Below are 21,322 nucleotides of genomic sequence, written 5' to 3'. Positions count from 1 at the left end.
CAGATACTTTAATATAAGTTTATATACTGTAAAAAAATGCATACAAACATTTAGTAGGAAATAATAAACCAGGGTATGCATTAAAGAATATGAGTGCACTCAGGAGCTGAATTTGTAAGAAAGGGGCATTAAAATTGTTAGCATTACATCCTGTTTTGTTTACAGCTAAATAAGAAGACCTGTGTAGCATAGTGACACTGCAGTTAGCTTTTCTGCCTCGCAGCGCTTGTGTTCAATTACGTTCTCGACTACAGTGCCTTCTCTGCAATGTCTCCTTACGTCTGCACGGGTTTTTCTCCAGGTACTCCAGTTTTCATTTTCACGCCAAAGGGGTGCTGCAGGTGAATTGTGATTCTCCAAATTGTCCATAGATATGCTTATCAAGTTAGAAAGTGTGTGTGTGTGTGTGTGTGTGTGTGTGTGTGTGTGTGTGTGTGTGTGTGTGTGTGTGTGTGTGTGTGTGCGTGCGTGCGTGTGTGTGTGTGTGTGTGTGTGTGTGTGTGTGTGTGTGTGTGTGTGTGTGTGTGTGTGTGTGTGTGTGTGTAAGCATACCCTATAACAGATTGGCATCCCATCCACAATAAACTTAAATGCCTTTTGCCTCTTAAGTATATGGGATAGGATCTAGCTCTCATTTGACCTTGCAGTGCATTTAATTATTTGTTTGTATTTATTAACAGGACAAAATAATGATCCACTTGGACATTTTCACACTTTGACCTTTAGCACTGTCCGATTAAAGCATTTGCTCAGAGTCACACAGTGGACACATGGAGGTTAAATGGATAATCACAGAATGAGTGAATGAAGCAGAACTGAAGTATAGAATGAGAAAACGCTTATCATTTTTAATAATGAATCAGAGTGGTACAAAAAATTGCATTTACTGTGATTGCATTTGATAGCTGAGCATGTTAATGACTGTTTTTTTTTTTACATTAAACTGGCCCTAGAATTAGAAATTAATCTTCCAAAAGTTGCTTTCATATTTTTGCAACCACTTTGTACATTCCTGTCAGCATTATTTAACTATTACAAGCCAGGAGTGCTGAGTGTGCAATGTCATTGCATCTCCCAGCTAATTGTCATCCTTTGCATTCTGTGCATTAATTGACAATGGTTTTATAGAACTGCATCCCAAGACATGGGCCACATCTCAGGCCTAGCACTGTGGAGATATGCTAACGAAAGAGTGGCTAAAGATCACACCTTAGTAGCAGTATGTCACTCACAGGCCTCCTTCCTCTTGCATGATTTACCTGGCTCACTTTCAAACCACAGTGAGCAGCAGAGCAGAACTGCTACCAAGTTACCAAGGTGACCCTGGAGAAAAATAATCAAATTAACTTTGCACTAAAAATGTTCTGTGCATACTTTAGGTTCAGCTGTGTAGTTATTTGTATGCAAATGAGTTAATTAAGCAGCTCTATTTACGAAAACAAAGTGGTATGGATTTTTTCAGCATGAGAAATCAGATGGTTAAAGAAAACTATTTTCCAAATAAAATGCATGCATCCCCTGTACTCAGATTATATTTATTCATAAAAAAGACTTTTATAGATTAATCTCAGAGCTTAGAGTTCTGAAACAGTAAGCTTTAAAGCAACATGCTGAAACAGTGGCATCACTTCATTCTGTGATGCTAAACACCTCACTTTGCATACCTAAGAAAACATGTAAATGACTGAATAGTTAAACACGACATATATGGCTTGTTTGAGTACAGCATTAACCTTCTAGTATCTTGTATGCTGGTGTGTGTGTGTAGATACTACATTCATACAATAGCATGTCACTTTTCCAAAGGGGAAACCTGTGCCAGCAGACTGAGCTGAATGCCATCATGAAAAGGATAGCAGCACTCCTGAAAGGCCGGCATCACAACACATGCACAATATAAATACTAATGAATGCAAACATCACAGCAAATGCTAAAAGATGAACTATAAGTTATTTGTAAGTGAAAACGTCTGGAAAAGTATTATTCAGTAAGGTGGTCTGTTGTTTCTTTAGTGTATCCCGTCACACAAACATATTTCTCACATGAAAAGTGTAACATGCAGAAATGCTTCATCACTGATCTGTATAGCTTTGCACTGGTGAATGTAGCCATCCAGTAATTACTATTTACGTTTGTTTTTTCATACTGGGTTATTCTCAAGCCATCATATCCCCTTTATTAACAAACATGTTTTGTCTTCAGGAACACACTACAAATGGTGGTAATCTGTTACACAGGTCACGTAGGTAAGTCATGGGGAGATAAAACTTAAATGTGGTCAGATGACAGAGCGAACAGAATGTCAGAGCTTGGAACCACCAAGGAATGGGCCTAAAGTGAAATAAATATCACTGAAGGATTCAGCTTGATAACCACTAAGTTTTAATACACGCTCCATGCTGTGTTTTTATTTTGCATGTTGTTAAAATGCATTTTGTTCTATAATGTAGGGGATACGCATAACGAGATAGTGAGTACACTCACTCATCATTAAAAATAGAGAAAAATTATGTATCTACCCTTTGAAAAAGATATATGCACTTTCCTAAAGTATGTTTCTTTTTTTTTTTTTTAATTTTTATTCTAGTTACCAAAGAACTATAGCATACGTCTGAATACATCTTCCATTGGAACTTTTATACCACAGGTAACTTCTGTTAATACTTAACAGTGTGAATAAAGGAAGCAAGAAGTTCAGTCATAGCTAACAGCATTTTCTGTAGTTAAGCCAGTATTTAAAAGCACATTCTTTTAAACAGGGCCAGATAGTCTGTAAAGACAATATCACTGAGCTGTCTGCATTCGAAATCTGGTGAAAGAAGATCTTTATGGGTTTAATAAATGCAAAGGGAACACAAATGCATAAATATCACGTGTCATGATATTTCACCAGTGTTATTAATTTGTAGAAATCCCATTATTGTGAAGAATTCAAATTGATAACCCTATCAAACATATCCCCATCTCAGTTTTCACAATGCTGTCTAGTTTTCACAGTGTGATACGTTCATCTACATGAAACCAAATAGCTTTAATCTGTATTAAGCACAGTATCTACATTGTATACAGTATGGCTGTAACCAGATACTCCTCACAATTCGTGCATGTGCATGCAGTTCAGTATACACTCCGTACACCATACATGGAGGCCTTCTAGCAGTCTAAACTCTCTCTACCACTATATACGTCAAGGAATCAGTAAAAAGCACACTTTCATTCAACTTAAATCCATCAGTGCCTCCTTACTTCTGACCCTCAAAAAAAGTTTCTCAACCTCTCTGTAAGCAATTATTAATGATACATTCCCATAATACATACCCACTAATTTATCTTGAAGTCTGTAAATATATTTATATCACTATACATCATTAGAACCTTTATTTTTATATGTTTGTCTGTTTGTATATTTGCTAGCCACTTTAATGAATTGTCTGCAAGGCCCTTCGGTAAACAAAAAGAGCTATATAGCAAGAGATAACAGCTACAACACTGAGTATGTAATTTATGTTTGTGAACAATGCTTACAGCAACATTTATAGTTATTTAAATCAGACAATGGCATTCCAAGCTATATCCATTTTAAGTCACTTGCTAGGAAATTAATATTAAGTTGTTATCCCGGATGACAATAAAAGACAAGCCAACAAAGAAAGTACCTGCTATTGTCATAGGTCTGCTTAACATGCCTAAAACAAAAACATTTATCGTCTGTAACAAGCCAGTCACTGAGTTTGGTTTGAAAGTCTTGCAATGTTTATTGCTATCTCTTACTTCCACAGGAAGACTTTTCCCTTAGGCTGACCTACCTTTGCTATATGCTTTCTTGCCTACAGTTGTCACAATGGGTGATCTTATGAATGTAAGGGCTTCTGTTTTATTTGATATAAGGTCATAAGAGGGATTTCTGCTAATAGCTTTGAAGAGATCAGTGGCTATATGTGATGCTTAGTTTGAATGGAAAAGTAGCAAGGAGTTGGGTTGCCCATCCCATGAATGGAAGCCAGTTTTCCTTTTGTAGAAACAACCAGGGTTGAGTTCTAGGATTTGATAAAAAGATGAAACAGACAACTTTGTTAACAGTTTTTGTGAAGTTATGTAGTGGCTGCAGACAAGCTTAATGAGATAATGGACAGGGCACATGCTAGCTTAGGTAGGTGTACAGAACTTTGATGACTGCTGTTTCAATATGAAGCAGGAATGTCAGTGTATGGTCCATGGCAAGGCCTAGATACTTATGTTTATGGACCTGCTTGATAGCTTCCCCCACTGAACCACTTACTGAAATCTGAGATAATTACTAAAATAATTATGGAACCAATAAACTACCCTAAACTCAAAGTTCTTTGACTTTTATTACTTGTTTTGAAGTAGTTCAGGATTTACTGTATAAAAAGCATGAGTCATATCAACAAACACTCCCCCGTTAAGTAGCCCATTATTCATATTGCTGTATATACTATTTGTAATGTTATATGTTGTTGTCAGGGTGATAAAGCCAAACCTAAAGCCATGTTGGGTATCTGTTATGAGTCCATAAATGCTGAAATGTTCAATGATTTGCTCACAGATTAGTTCCTCGAATATTTTGGCAAGTGTACATAGACTGGAACCTGATCTAAAATCTTGAAGTGAATTAATATGAGGGGTTAGGTAGAAGGACCATATGGGCATATTTAACTTGGGAAGAAAAATGACAGGTGTTGAGGCAGAAGATGAATATACATGAGGTAATGGTTTTGAGATATGTGGAGCAGTGAGTTTTAGAACACAGGGTGAAGTTGGGTACATTTTATGCTGGATATTTTATCTATTTTTTCCAGGAACTTGGCAATGTTTTTTTTTTAACCGATTCATCTGAAGTGGAAGGTTGGTAGGAAGCCAAGTTAGGAATTATGTGTGAACTGTTACTGTAATACATTTTTGAAAAGAAACTCCATAAAATCATACTGGAAATGGCATGTAGGGAGGAGGTAATTACTAACCATACAGCCTGTAAGTTCTTTTGACTGTTTTTCAGAAAACCCTGGGACTTGAAGATCTGGTTTATAGCTGCACAGCTTGTTATTACTATGCTAACAGCCAAGAAGACCATTGAACAAACTCAGCCACATAACAAAATATTGCTGGGAGACCAACACTGTCCCTCATAATTAGATTTTCCTCCATATATCCCAGGTAACATTTTTGATCACTCGTCCAGTATGGTTTTACAGGTTGCTAGGGAAGTCCTCTGCTTGATGTTTAAGAGCAGCATGTTCCAGTACGGGTGAATAAACTGTGTCAGGTACCTGTTGTGCCATCCGGTATTGTCATTGTAGTAATATAGGATTACGTCTCTAGACTGGGTGCTTGCTGTTCCATCAGTTCCATTAAAGTGACAAGGTTTAAATAGTACTGGGTCATTCATAGTATAGAAAGCTAAGCAGAGATCATCCTTCAGGAGTTTGATTGTCAATGAGTAAAGGGGCAGGGCTTTTAGTCTGCCAGGGTAGCTAAGGGTACCAAGACCTAAGATCTCTTTAGCTGAGGAAACATTGAGGTCAACCACATTGGCTTAGGTTCCTACTGAGGTAAAAGCTGAAGGATGCATTACATTCAAATGATAAGTTTAATAAGGGAAGATTATACAGGGACTGCAACTTTTTTGGACCTTGAGGAGCTACCCCAAAGAATAAGATGTGCAAGGTGTAAGGATTTTTTAATCAACACAGAGACATGGTGGTCAAAGAAGAGTTTGTTATCAACATGGGTGCCCGAGTCCCTGATAATTGATGCACATTTCTTGGCATTGAGGATAAGCCTATAACTAACATGCCAAGCTTTTGTTTGATCCAGCCTTGCTAGACAGTTTGAGAATCAGAACAGGATTTGATAACAACTCCCAGTCTGTAAAAATAAGGAAACTTGGTCATCCATAGTCACTTAATGCCAGCATTCATATCAGAGAAATATATCCTAAATAGAAAGGGTGGAGGAAAGTACCAAGGGGAGATGGGAACCAGGAAATGCTCTCAACTTTAATGGTATGTGCTCTGTTACATAACCAATTACCTATCCAGTGAACTATGTATGGATTAATGTTGAACTGGAACAGTTTTTTTATTATCCCAGCATGGGAGATAGTGAGACAGGCCTTGTCAAGATCCAGGCAGGCAGCAGAAGTTAACAAGAAGTAAGAAGTGTAAGATTTTTTGAAAACTGTTCCATTGTAAAGACACTGCACAACATTTTGATATCCAAATGCATTGTGAAGATAGCGTACTATAGGAAATAAGGAGACATGTAAGGCATGTTCACTTTGGCCTTACGCACCCTGTTTATCAAATATAATTCAATATATCAGCATCTGTGTCATTAATAGCACGTCTCTGCCTTCCATTATTACGAGACAACAAGACATTACAGCACACACTGACCAGCGCTCTTTATTGTATGGAGTTCTAGTAAGGAAGGTAATGACTTTGTGGGGATTAGCAAGAAATGCAGGAACTTTGTTTTGCTGACATAATGTTCTGACACCACCAGACAGAAAAGTGACTGATGCTACAGTTATGTGGACAACTTTCAAATACTTACGCTAATGTCAAGTGCATCGTGAAATTAAGCTAAAAATACATTCTACAGGTTGTTGTGAGGAGAGAAACTCCATTAATTATCATTAAATAACTTATAAAAGGTGTTGTACAGGCCACAACCATAAATAATTATTCTTAGCTGTAATGTGCAGGAAATCTGCAATTAGTGAAAGCTGCAAAAATCATTTGCCAAATTACAGTGCTGGTCATTCCCCCACATCAGTTGTGTGACATTCAAACAGAGTGGTCAGTAAACTTGAAATGCGAATGTACTGTGGTGATATATGTTTAGGTTAGAAGGAATCATGGTGCCAAAAGTCAACACAATACGGTAATGTATTCTGTATTTCCTTAGCATCACTTATTAGCAATTATTTGGGCCCTTTGAAAGAGATTAACTTTAAGAAAATGCTTTTCATTGATCACCTACCACAGTTGCAAATGTTATCAGCTTTCTTAATGGTGTAATAATGTGTAGGAAGATTTCTCACATAGTATAACTGCTAATATAGTCTTAAATTGTATCACCACTACAGGAAATCAGTTCTAGTGCACTAAAGGTTGTCCATGAAATGGAGATTTCCAAGATCCTGTCCTTTATATTTATAGGCGTAGATAATAGTTTATATTTATACTACTATCATGTTTCATTTGGGAATCCTAAAACTTGCTTAACAACACAAACAACATGCTCGACAAGCCACGTTGCTTCACAAGAGACGGCTTGCACCTGTCACCCCTAGGATTTGGAATACTGGCCAAGGCTCTTGCTGCCCCCATAGTGCCTTTTTTAGGCAAGGCTCAAAAGTCAAACCCACCTCCATAAACAGCACAATTAACAAAAAACTGAGGGCTATGCTACTCAACGCCAGGAGTTTAAATCTCAAAATGCACGCGCTCAAAGCACTTCTCAGTATGGAGAACGTCGACATCTGTGCAGTAACTGAAACCTGGTTCAAGGCTCCAGAGAGCACCCCAGCACTACCGGGCTACAACTCATGCCACACGTTTCGGCCACAGAACACTGACTGAAACACAAAAGGAGGGCGTGTATCCATATTCATCAAGGATACCTAAACCTCCAGGTTAGTGGCGCAGCATGATACCTCTGAGATCATCCATGTGCAACTAACATCTGACAAATCTGCAATGCAAATTGTGGCCTGCTACAGATCACCCTCCATGATCCAGGACCACCACTCCCCCTTTCTGGAGACAGTGGAAAACATGAAGGTCCTACCAAACACCCTGATATTGGGTGAATTCAATTACCCTACCATTCACTGGGAAAACTACTCGAGTACAAATTTCCAGGCCCAGCGCTTCCTGGAATTCATCAACTCAAACGCCCTTGATCAGCTGGTAAACTCCCCCACCAGAGGTGAAAACATACTGGACCTGGTCATCACTAACATGGGCAACAGGTGTTCCACACCGGAGGTCAACCCGTCACTGGTTAGATCTGACCATAAACTAATCACTCTGGATGTCCACACCCCACCACCACCCCCAACTAAGGAAACCACAGTAAAAAACTTTTCTAAAGCAAGCTCCGCCTTACTAAAGACAGAGGTGGTAAGTTTCACAGCCCCCATGCTAAAGGATAATGCTGCCCAATATGCAGAAACCTTTACAAATGCCCTCTATGAGCATCTACAAGGATGCATGGATCGTGCCATCCCTAGCAAAACCAAGAGTCACTCCTCTAAGGGAAGGAAACCAATTTGGTGGACCCCTGCAATAAACAGGCTATACAATAGAAGGAGGAAACTAGTTCAGAAAAAAAGCAAATCCCAAGAAGGAAAGACATCCCTGATCAGTATCAGTAAGAAACTGAGGTCCTTCATGAAATCATCCAAGGCTAACTTCGAAAGAAAAATAGCCAAGGATTCAGAAGATAACCACAAAGCCTTCTTTAGCTATGTTAAGAATCTAAGTGGCAACTTGCAGATATGCACTGAACTAGTACAAAATAGCACAAAATATACTGAACCTACTGATATTGCCAACATTCTGGCAGATAGATTCAGTGCAAACTTCATCCCCCTTTCACCTCCAAAAGGGCCCACAACAATACTGGAAAAGTGTAGTGTCCCAAAAATCACAGACGCACAGGTGAAATCAGCCCTTTCAAAAGCCAAAAACACAGCGTCAATGGGACCAGATGGTGTCCCAGGCTGCGTCTTGCACAAACTACAGAATGAACTAACCCCCCCACCTAAACACACAGTTCAACCTCAGCCTCTCCACAGGCTACGTGCTCATAGAATGGTGCACAGCAATGGTTATTCCTCTCCACAAAGAAGGGGCCACAAGTGACCCTGGTAACTATTGCCCCATAAGCCTGACTAGCCTGGTCTGCAAGGCTATGGAGTGCATCATCATGGAACTCATTAATAAAGACATTGGGAACCTCCAAACACTTGACCCGACCCAGTTCAGCTTTGTTAAGGGCAGATCATGCCTACTAAACCTGGCTGACATCTTTGAGACAGTCACCAAGGTCATAGATGAGGGAAAGGTGGTTCACACAGCCTACCTTGACCTCGCCAAGGCTTTTGACACCATTCCCCACTCGGGTCCTACAGAAAAACTCACCAGCCTGAACATAAACCCCTATGTCACGAGATGGGTTGCCCACTGGCTTACAGACAAAACTCACACGGTAAGAATAGTGGGCTCCAGGTCCGACTCTAAACCAGTCACAAGTGGTGTCCCCCAAGGTTCGGTCCTGGGACCCCTACTGTTTGGAATATACTTCTCAGAAGTACAGGCAAACACAGGAGGACTATGGCTAACCCAAGTTCGCCAATGACTGCAAACTGGGAGCCATAATTGACTCTCCGGCTAACATGGACATCCTCCAAAAGGGCCTTACTGAGACGGACACCTGGTGTCAAAGTCATAGCCTCAAGCTAAATGCCAAAAAATGCATAGTCATCCCATTTGGGAAAAACAAAACACCCATGAATTACCACATAGGTGGCAGCTCCCTTAATACAGAAGAGGTAATAAGAGATCTGGGGACCCAGGTAGATAGTAATCTCTCCTTTGACAATCATATTGCCAAAGTAGTTAGGAAATCCTTCTATGTGGCCCATCTAATTACTAAAGGGTTCACATCTAGAAATAAAGAGGTTATAGTGCCCCTCTACTCATCACTCATTAGACCCATCATAGAGTACAATGCCCCATTTGGGATGTACCTTACAAGACACTTTCAACAGCTGGAAAGACCACAAAAGTACCTCACCAAGAGGATTACTGGTCTCAAACATATGTCCTATGCAGCCCGACTGAAAAAACTCCGGCTGTACTCAGTGGCATATCGCTTACTCAGAGGTGATATCTGCCTGACTTACAAAGCCATATCCAACTCAGAGTTGATGGACATGCTCCACCTAAAGAAATCCAAGTCACTGCAAGCCACACGCTCTAGTGAGCTAAACCTCGCCACAACAATAAATAGAACATGCTGGAGGGATAGATTTCTGTCACAGAGACTCCCCATGCTTTGGAACAAAATTCCAAATTACATCAGGCAGAGCCCCTCACTAACACTCTTCAAGAGAAACCTTGACGAGTGGATGGGTAACAGAAAATACACCCCTGGGATCACTTCATTGGCTCTGCTTGCCAGAGGGTCAGTTAATTAATCAATGGGCCAGGGAAAGCCGACACTCTGGCTAGGCTTATAAATGCCCTTGGGCAGATAGCCTAGTACCTACCTATGAACCTATAAGTAGGACATTAGCTATGATTTTCTCATGCACATAAAGCTTTCTAATAGTGACGTTTGCCCTACTTTCAAACAACTGCACATGTAAGGCATATAGCTGCCTAACACGTGGATTAAGTTTGTTTGAGTAATTTTTCTGTTATCTGTATATTTAGGCAATAATCTCAAAAACTGAATGCTGTGCTCGCAACAGATGCACCCATAGGTCTCTAGAAAAGAAGTATTAATGCCTTGTGGCTCCATTCAAGTCATCTTCCTACAATTCCTAGCATGTTCTAGATCTCACTATGGCCTGCCGTAGTTGATTTGTTAAAAGTAATGCTAAAATTAATGTGCAGTTTTCTGATTTTCTTATTGCTGATATTTATCTACTAATGTAATGAATTGTTCTTGGGATATTCGTAGCAGAATATGACAGTTTATACTTCTTAGCATTATATTCCAGCACAAGGAAACGAGACCATTTATCACATCATTTAAGATTTTCCTGGACAGTTTTCATTTAAAAACTTTTAAAATCATTCTGGTAAATGTCATAGTTTATGTACCAACTTTCCTTTCCCCCAGTTTAGTGCTATGCACGAACATTGTGGCTTTGCCTCAAGTAGCTATCCACTGCTGCTAATAAACTTATTTAAAAGAACCAAGCATAAGAAAAAGCATTGTAGAACTGCACACATTACTTCTCCTCACTCTGATATTTTCCTGTTGAGTGCTGTACTCTGCTTCCAGTCAGTGAAACTGCCTTTCACCCACCTTACGTCCAATACCTTTCTGAAGTCAAACTGGTGGAGAGCCACTGGAGATTTACTTAAGTTTAGACACACATTGAATAAGAAAAAGAACTACACTGTACTAAGCACATGATGGCACAGCATGTACCAGCACTAGGCCACATTAAAATCACGTGTATGTGTGGGTCTTTTTCCCCAGCCTCCATGCATGGGACTGCATGGCAACACACACACACACACACACACACACACACACACACACACACACATACACACAGCAACTATGCAGCACCAGCTTAAAGGCTGGACTATTAGTACTATATTTCCCTTCATCAAAGTGAGACTCTAGCACTGGAAAGTACAGTTGTGTAATATACTTACCAGAGCAGAGCATCTTTATGGAGAAGACACTGTAACATGAAATCATTGCATTCGGGATTTATCACCTATTGAATATCATTTCTCAGCCAGCTTTCCAGATCCATTTTCTTCCCTATGGTCTCATACCTTTAGAGATGCTGGTGTAGGTTGTGTGAGACTCCACTATAAAACTAATGCTGCCATGCACCTTTTCTAGTTCTTCAAGGCCGATTATTTTATGTGGAGACCTGTGCTTGTGGTCAACATATATCTAGTGTCATCCTACTAGGAAGTATAGGTGAAAGTAGTTATACTACTAACATTCTAACAATAAACTGATAATAACAGTATAAAACTAGTTGTTGTGTCTTTCGGCTATTCCCGGTTAGGGGTCGCCACAGTGGAACTCTGGTCCGCTAATGATTGGCAGTTGATTTTTACGTGCCGATTTGCCAGCCCTGACGCACAACCTTCAACAAAGGTATGCCCATTCACACATGTCTCCACGCAGAAGACGCTCTAGCTGAGAGTCGAACCGATCAGCGTCTTACTGTGAGGCGACAAAGCTAACTAGATGCACCATAATTTGCTTAGAGCAGAAAAACAAAGAGAGGAAGAAGGGAGTGAGGGGAGCTTTGCTGACACACTGACCTCTCCTCAAAGATCTATTGTTCTGGTAAATATATTACACATTTGTACTACTTCTGTGGAGAGAGTCACTATAAGAGTAAATCATAACATTTTGGTAGTATATCATGTACTGCTTGACAACCCTGAGATGTTGACCTTTACAGGATCTCCTGCACTACAGCCATGCCAAAATCTGCCTTAGTTCTAGATAGAGCTTGTAATTCTTGGTGGAAGTATGGACAACAGTCCATTAAGCGACTTCTAAAATAATCAAGAGTTGAGATGTTTCTAAAAAAAAGCTGTAAATATAGCTTCTGCCTAGTGGACTAGGTTTAAATATGACCTTGAAGGGATCTATTGCACTTATAAAAGCAAAAGGCAAAACAATGAACCAGCTACTCAGAAATTTTTAGATAAGTAGATTATTTCTACCTTTCTGACAGGAATAAATAGCTAATTTGTTTTCTGAAAGAGTAAGTCTTTCTTCTGTAAAGAGCTTACTTGCCTGTGAACATATAGGGTTTTCAGCATTTACTATCCTGCCTTCTGACAGCTTGGGCAGAAGACTACAAGATGAATAGACTGAGTGAGGCTGACAGCAAAAACAACTTTTGCCATGGAAGAGAGGTTAGTGTGCACTGATAATCTTTTTCTTTTTGGTCTACTGTATAAGGTGGTTTCTGTATTAAAGCTTGTCACTCAAAAATTTTCCTGAAAGAGATAACTGCAACTAGAAGTGTTTCCCAGGAAAGATATTTAATGCCCTTAGAGTCTAATGATTCAAAAACACACAGCTTACTTTTTCCATCTTAAAAATGAAAAATTGAAGCCCCAAGAAGGAGAACCATGTCTTTTTGGATATTTTAATGCAGCATACCTTTAAGAAAATAAATTACTAGAACAATTTGAAGGTTGGTGTAATGGTTGAGGTATTTACCTCAGAATCACAAGGTACAGGGTTTGATTTGTACCTTTGAAAGGCTTAAAATGACCTGCAAGGGCAGCTGACTTAGTATTTACCTATGACCCTATTAGCTGCACTGGGAGAAAACACTGGAATGTACACAAATATTGAAGAGATATGTGGTTTAGAAGAAAAATTGCTTTAAAAAGATGACAGAAATAGTCCACAAGTTTTGATGTTAGACAGTCTGAAGTAATGAAACCTTTCAAAGACGCCCATGCCAATGAATCATTTTTACATTTTTTAATTTATGATTTCCTTCTGGTTGGCCTGACAGTTCCTTACTAATGTCTAATAATGTAAAAAAGGAATCACTTTGGGAATTAGAATTCTGTCCTGAATGATTCCAGTATGAAAGTGAGATGAAACAATATGCCTTCTTGTCACCAAACTCTTGTGAAGGGTGACAGCTGTGGTAGAACAGAAGTGAATTGCATCGAGATGGAAAGAAAATCATGGCTGCCTTGGGTAAGCTGAAGTTGTGAGACTCACATTTGCTCTATCCTGCATTACATTTAGAAGAACTTTCTGAATCACTGGCATTAGATGAAAGATGTACATGAGATAATGCGTCCAGAGAAAAGAAAAAGCTTTACAAACAGGGGTCCAGGGAAGTAAATATTGTGGGAAGAAATAGCCAGGGAATTATTATGGCTAGGGTTGTACAGGCCCTAGGGCCTATAGCCTAGTACCAACCTATGAACCGATGACTTAGGTGACTAAAGAAGCAGAAGGGTATGAGACTTTTGAAATGTGTTGCAAACAAGCTTTGATAGAACACTATTTACAAAATATAATTTACAAAAATATCATAGAGGCCAGGTGCCAGTCCTGAACCAAACATATCTGCTAGCTAAGAGAGTCTGCCAAAGCATTATGCTCCCCTGGAAGGTGTACCTCTATTCTAGAAGTTCATACAATAATATAACACAAGCCAGAACAAAGCAAAGCCCTACTAGACTTACTGCATAATACACTCCCACTGTGCCACTTCAATCTTAAAAACAAAATGCTCCACAATATCTCCAAATCACACCTGTCAGGTTTTTATCCCCTTATATGTAAGGTACACCAAAGCTATTATAAAGAGTTTTATCTATTGTGGGGCTTTTCTTCCCATATATATATATATATATATATATATATATATATATATATATATATATAAAATTACTTATCAGCTATTGTAAAATGTTTTTATATGTGTTTGTGGAGCCTTTGCCTCCAACTCACACTAAAATATTTAATATGTTGTGGGGCTTTTCTCTCCTTGTATATAATTACTCATCAACTCATTGTAAAATATATAATCTGTTGTGGGGATTTTCTCCCCTTGTACATAATTAATCATTAACTATTGTTTGAATATGTGTTTGTGGAGCCTTTCTCCCAAACTCATTCTAAAAATATTTAATATGTTGTGGGGCTTTTCTCCTCTTGTATATAATTAATCATTGACTATTGTTTGAATCTGTTGTGGAACCCCCCCCCCCCAAGTGTCTGGTGAAAATGGGCCATTGTCTCAGTTGTACTTTCCCAGTTACCAAAGAACAAATAAAAATAAAATAAATTGTGCAGAATAGCCCTCTTGTCTCTTCAAACAGCTGAAAGGATTTAAAACCCCTTTATTGTTGATACACCACATCACTATAGTGTTGTCTCTATCGATTTGAAGATGGTCTGGCAAACAACTGACCTGGAAAGCTATCACAGTTCTGTGGATTTCTCTCATTTCTTTCAGGATGACATGAAGAGACTTTTCCTGCTTCCAGAAATGCTACACTGAGAGAATCCTGAAATGTGCACTCCAAGCATAATGTAACAAATATATTTTCACTTGCTGAGAAACGGCAATAGGAACTGAAATATTTCCTTCTGCTAGATGTCTAGATCTTTCCAGCACAGAAACATTTTGTTTAATACTGTGGAAGGCGGGTTACTTTTTCCAAAGAGTCTATGGAATAATTTGAAATGTTATTGAGTACCCAGTGTAGCATTCTAATATGAAGCCTTTCATAAGGGGCTAGACCATTTAGTCACTAAAAAAATGCATGAAGACATGTAATACATAACCCTCAGGTTATGTCTTGCAATAAGTATTCTCACTGAAGAAAAATTATCATTGCATTTTATAGCTATATAGTTCATAGATAAATACTAGACTGACTGCCTTTGCAGACCATTGAAGGGGCTAGTCAGTTTTCCTTTTGGTGCTTGAATTAACCTATCTCATTTGGTGTTAAATTGGCCTTGCCCATCCCATGGTTGATAATTATGTATTAGCTCTTGTGAGAAGAACTGGGATCATACCATATATAATTTGAGAGGACCTATGCATGGAGTAAAGTATTTAGAAGCTATCTGTCTATTAGTAGTACAAAGGGCAGTTCTGGGGTAATTTTTATATTACTCATCCATAGATCCACCTTGAGCTTGAATATGATCAGAGATGAGGTTTGTTTAACATGGATGGGAGTCTGTTCCAATGCAGAGGTATCTTCTGTAAGTTATATCTACCCCTCTAAATCATTTTGCTAATGTTGCAGAAGAGGTTTAGATCCTTAGACCAAGTATTTCTGATGCTATTTACTTGTTGATGTGCAGTAAATCCATCAGTATTGGGTCAGAGGATGCCTTGTATACCAGAAACAGATCACCTCTTAGCAGTTTCTAGGATACCAGGTATAGTGACAGAGTTTTGAGGCCATCCATGTAGGATATATTGTTTAGACCTTGTATCCATTTAGTAAGGTATGTCTGTGGGCATTCCAGTTGGTGCACATGTGATTTGCCTAATGAGGACAAATTAAAGGGGGACAATGACATGTCTAGATGTGGACACAATCTTGTTAATAACCTGTATAATATTAAAGACCTTCTTATGACAATGGACACATGGTCAAACACTGGGTGACTGTCCGCATAAGTCCCCAAATTTTGAACAACTGGGTCAACTCTTAAGACTGTATTGCCATTTAGTTTCAGTCCATGATTTTGGCACCAGTTATTTATTTGGGACAATCCTTCCTGTGGGATGGCTAAGTCATTTGACTCGCTCCTAACCTACTGTCATCTGCAGACTTTAGAACCTCTTATCTCTGCTTTAGCAGAAAAACAGCCGACTGGGATCTGTAAAGGTCCCCATGAAAGTTCTTTTTTCTGCAGCAGGCAAAGAAGATTTCTTGAAAATTATTATAATTTAAAGAAAGTTCATTACATTTGCCACAGTGTAGTGAAGAAATAATCATTCAGTCTAAACTACTATCAGACTAACTTTCATTTGGATAACAGTGGAGCTATGTATTTTGAAAATATTCTCAGGGTTTTGGATAAAGCAAATGTCAGAACTTCAAAATGGAAAGGTGAGCAAGGAGCCCAAAACCTTAAATATTTTCTTTAAGACTGTATGTATCTTTCATGTACATTGTTGCCATGAAAAAATCCTTTAAAAATCCTGTTGTATGAAAGTCTGTACTTTTTTTATGTTACCATTCTGAGTTTCTTCATACAAAGCTACTTATTTTAAATATTATAAATCTAGGATTTTCCTCAAGGAGCTCTCTCACTTTAGGAACAACTTACCTATCAGCCTCATAATGCAAGAAATCTGGACAAAGCCTAAAATAATGGGGGAGGGGCAAAGGCCCAGAAATAGGCTCATATTTTAAATATCGCTCTTATAAACTTAAAAAATTGTTTGAATAACAGGATTTGTGTTAACATGCATTTTATGATGGACATGAAGTCTGAAACTCAATTAGTGACTTTAACCCTCAGTAATTTGTCAGGAAATCACAGATTTTATGCAAAAGAGACGAAAAAATATGAAGTAAAAATGTGGACATTCTGTGAAAAGCTGTACAGTTGAGAAGTATGGCCAGAACAACCTAGATAAATAGCTTTTCTTTGGCGGTCTGGAACCCATTATACTGAGTTTTTCCCAGTAATGGTTTCATTAACATTATGGTATTTGGAATCTGTGGAGATACGTTGAATAGAAAACGAAAGCAGTATTTGTTGAAACACCTTTGAAATATAGTATGAAGAACACATGTGTCCGTTGTGATTGATTACAAGCTAGTAAATGATAATGAAACTACTTCCCAAGAGTAGTGGGTAGGGGATCATGAAAACCTTCGAACAGATGTCACTGCTAGCACCTCTAGGGTAATTTCCCTTTCATTTTTTTCTTGTGACGTGGGTGGAAGGGGATTGTTTCCTCTTATATTATGTCTGGTTTGAAGATTTCTGGACAGAGACCTGATTCCTATAAAAAAGGTCTCTTGATTGAGAAAACTTCCAGAAAATTGAAGTGGGAGAATAAAGTAGCTGTTTGATAGCAAATTTTGTTTTTCCTTTCCTTTCAAGGTCAACGAAGATATCATTTGATGGTTCTCCAAGCAACAAATATGAAGGACTGGTGCATCTCAAGGTTGTGCTTTCACATCAACAGAGTTATTTTCCGTTCTGAGTCATACATGTCTCTTTTAATGCAGAACCTGACATGACAGGTTTGCATGATGCATCTGCTATATCCTATGCACATTTAAGAACACATTCTCTGGTTATGTCTGCAGTGGATTTAAATTTTCTCAACTTATACCCTGTATTCAAATCTGGTACTGTCTGTATACAGCATGGTTATTACAGAATTCTGGTAAGCTGTCATCTGAACAAATTAAGAGGTTTTTTTCTACACCTGTTTTTTTTATTAAGGGTCTTGTATAAGCCACACAAAAATTCTCATATTGAACTCACAATCACAGAGAATATTACATGCTCTGGAAGGGATCATGATGATCGGTAAAAGGTATCCTCATGATCTGAACTGGGGTATGGAAGTGACTCTGTCTTGGCCATATGGAAGTCCTCTGAGAACACTGGAGAAGAGTTTTTTTTCTTTTACCCTTCATTTTCTTCATAAGTACTGGCAAAGGTCTCCTGGTTTCAATTCTCAATGGAGACTGACAGTAGTTTGCCTGAGGGACAGAATCAGTTTGCTAGCGAGTTAAAGCTGTTTCTTGCACCACTTTACATTCTCTTTAACAACTATATTTAGAATTGGATGAGGTAAAACTGGAACACTTTTAAAAGCTTCTAGAATGCACTATTTTAAGAGATTCAGCAGAAATACATTAAAATCTCATTGTGGTAATTTTTACCTTTGCGATATAATTCTAAGACGATCTCACATCAGTACTGCCAATGGTGCAGTTTTGATTTAACCATCTGTAACAATTGAAGCAACAAAAGGAAGTGAAGACTTCAGAGATGGCACCAAAATACACAATTTTATTATACAAACATTAAGCGTTTTCATCCTTAATTGCTTAGGACTTCATCAGAACAGCGAACTACACAAAATTACAACCATGTATAAAATCCATCAACATACCACCCCTTCCTCATTAAATAAATCACCATGGTGACAATTAAAAAATTAAACATGCACACTATTATCCTAAACTTTTTTAAAAATCATTTTACTTCAATAAATACTTGCAGACCATAATTTATTTACAAATTCAATCAAACATTATAAAACATGTTTAAAAATTAATAGTAAAACTTTAAAATCAACAACCACAGCTTTACTGCAAAAAGAATGCGGCTCTAAGTTTCAAAAAAACTAGTTAAGAAAATAGTTTCATTCAATCCTGGATATGCAGTGACATTAGTTTTTAACTGCCACCTGAGTTCCAGAAATTCTATGACATCGTCCTCTGGTGCCCCTGTCTGTCCTAGATCAACTTGATCAATAATTATAAATGTAAACCTATTGGGATGGATTCTTTTCTAAATGCTTGTACAGTGCATTCTTAACATCTGTTTTCTTTATATCATAAAGGTGTTGGTAAACTCTTTTCCTCAAACTAACCTTAGTTTTACCTATATAAAATGCACAAGGTCAGGTGGCATGATGCCAGGGTAATCCTATGACTAGGCTTGTAAAGGCCCCAGGGCCATTAGCCTAGTACACTCTTATGAACCAATTACAACCCTCACACAGAGCCAGGTACACCACTCCCTTACTTCCACAATGAAATTTCTTTCCAATAATAATTTGTCCATAACTTTCTAGATCTACTAAAGCCAAAGCCAGGTACACCACTCCCTTACTTCCACAATGACATTTCTTTGCAATAATAATTTGTCCATAACTTTCTAAATCTACTAAAGCCCCTTCACTAATATAACGGCACTGGGAACAGTGACCACATTTTATCATCTTACCATTTCCTATATCTCTCCCGGATCTTTCCAAAAATATTTTAACACATACATCTTTCTTATAGACAATAACAGGTTTTTCCCTCACCACTTCTGAATATTCAGGTTCCTATCGCATAGTCGAACTTGTACAAATTCGAACCTTATATGGTCAAGACCATAAGTTCGAACCTGTACAAGTTCGAGCATTTCAACAGAAACCTCCGTAAGTGAGGCTTCCATTCTGTTGAATGAGGTGCGATCTCAGAGTTGGTATATTTAAGTAGCGGGGGTATGGGGGGTGCATAGTCAAAGTTTTGTAACTTCAAATGGAATGGTTCGTACATTTCATGTTCATAAAACTTCGACTATGTGATATAGACCCAAATATTCTGTTCAAGCCCAAAAATCCTCCAATTTCTCTGGATAATCGATTTCAATCCAGAAAAATCATTATTATATATCAAAATACATGCTCTATTAAACCTTTGTAAGTCAGCATTTGATTTTGTACCAACAATTGTATCACTACCCCTATTGCCTGCAAGTGGTAGAAAATGGCCAGATATTCTTTTTTCTTCTAACTTCTAGTAGAATATCCAAGACAAAAGAATCAGGATAACCTCTTAACTTTAACATATGCTTCAGTTTATCATATTCTTGATGAAATTTCCCTTTGTCTGTAACCATCCTGGCCAATCTCACACACTGCCCATTAACAAGGGCTTTCTTTTGGTGAACAAGATGCATACTATCAAAATATAAAAAAGAATTAGAATATGTAGACTTGCGAAAAATGGTTGATTTAAAATATTTCCTCAATTTATTTTTTTCTAATAGGAATGTCTAAAAAATTAACCGAATCCATCTGCACATGCATTGTAAACCTTAAGAATTCAATAGTGGAATGTAAATAATTAGAAAACTCTTGTAATCTATCCTCACTGTCAGTCCATAGAAAGGTGATGTCATCCAAATGGCACCCATAATAAACCCAGCTATCTTTAAACTCTGAATTTAGTACATATTGAACGTCCCAGTATGAAAGGACTGCATTAGCAAACTGCCCCCAGAGCCACTCCCATCTTCTGTCTAAACAACTAGTTTTTGAATATTAAAAAATTATTCTCCAGTACCAAGTTCATAAAAACTCTCAAATTATCACTCATCCTCTTATCAAGGTTAGCAAAAAACAAAGGTATTCATAAAGCCAATCAATGTGTAATTCATGGAGAATAACTGAATATAAATCCTGTATGTCCATTGTAACAAAAATCAAATCATCCATATACATTCCCTTAGAGATATCTGTTAAAAAAACATGAATCTTTCAATAGGCACCTACTATTCTCAAAAATATTTTTGTATCATGTACCAATCAATGTACTTAGCTGGGCAATATGTTTTGAACGCTTTAGCATCCACATTGGTGGATCAGTTAGGTTCTTATGAATTTTTGGAAACCCAAAAATGGTGAGGATCCTGGGGTTATGGACCATTACAAATTATATTCATCTAAAGTAATGAAGTTACTCAAAACCATTTCTTTCAGTGTCAAATCAATATTTCTATATGCAATATTGACGTCATTCAGTGAAACTTCATCATAAGTATCTAAATATAATATACTAAACATTCTATTTACATAATCATTGGTGTCCATAACCACCAGGCCCTCACCCTTGTCTGGTTTCATTAACCTAATCTTCTTATTCTGAGGAATTTCTTTTAGTAGAGTTCTCGCCTCCAATGTCATGTTATGATGGACAACATTCCTAGATCCATTTTTAAAATACCTTCTAATCTCACATAATTTTTCAAACAGTGAGACTATAGGGTGGGGGTGAGGGGATAAAAACTGTTGGTCGCTTGATAGTAGAAGTTACAACACCTATTTCATTAAAACCATTCCTGAAATAGAATGCACAATTTAATTTTCTGTAACAATGACCACATTTTATCATCTTACCATTTCCAATATCTCTCCTTGATCTTTCCAATAACATTTTAACACATACATCTTTTGTATAGACAATGACAAGTTTTTCCCCCACCACTTCTGGATATTCTGTTCAACCCAAAAATCCTCCAATTTCTCTGGATAATTTA

General features: G+C 37.9%; 1 protein-coding gene across 1 annotated transcript in view; it reads left to right on the top strand.

The window, feature by feature from the left end:
* Window positions 1-21,322, top strand: part of LOC122817051 (bactericidal permeability-increasing protein-like) — a 505,866-nt gene that overhangs the window by 292,207 nt on the left and 192,337 nt on the right. The window contains exon 9 of the mRNA XM_044090193.1: window positions 2,589-2,648. Coding sequence (XP_043946128.1) covers window positions 2,589-2,648 — 60 coding nt within the window. The remainder of the gene's footprint in view (window positions 1-2,588; window positions 2,649-21,322) is intronic.

Source organism: Protopterus annectens, chromosome 12.part0 (assembly GCF_019279795.1).
Source record: "Protopterus annectens isolate FY-2018-M chromosome 12.part0, PAN1.0, whole genome shotgun sequence".
Taxonomy (NCBI): domain Eukaryota; kingdom Metazoa; phylum Chordata; order Ceratodontiformes; family Protopteridae; genus Protopterus; species Protopterus annectens.
Note: the sequence above shows the minus strand (reverse complement) of the source record. Positions and strands in the feature narration are given on the sequence as shown.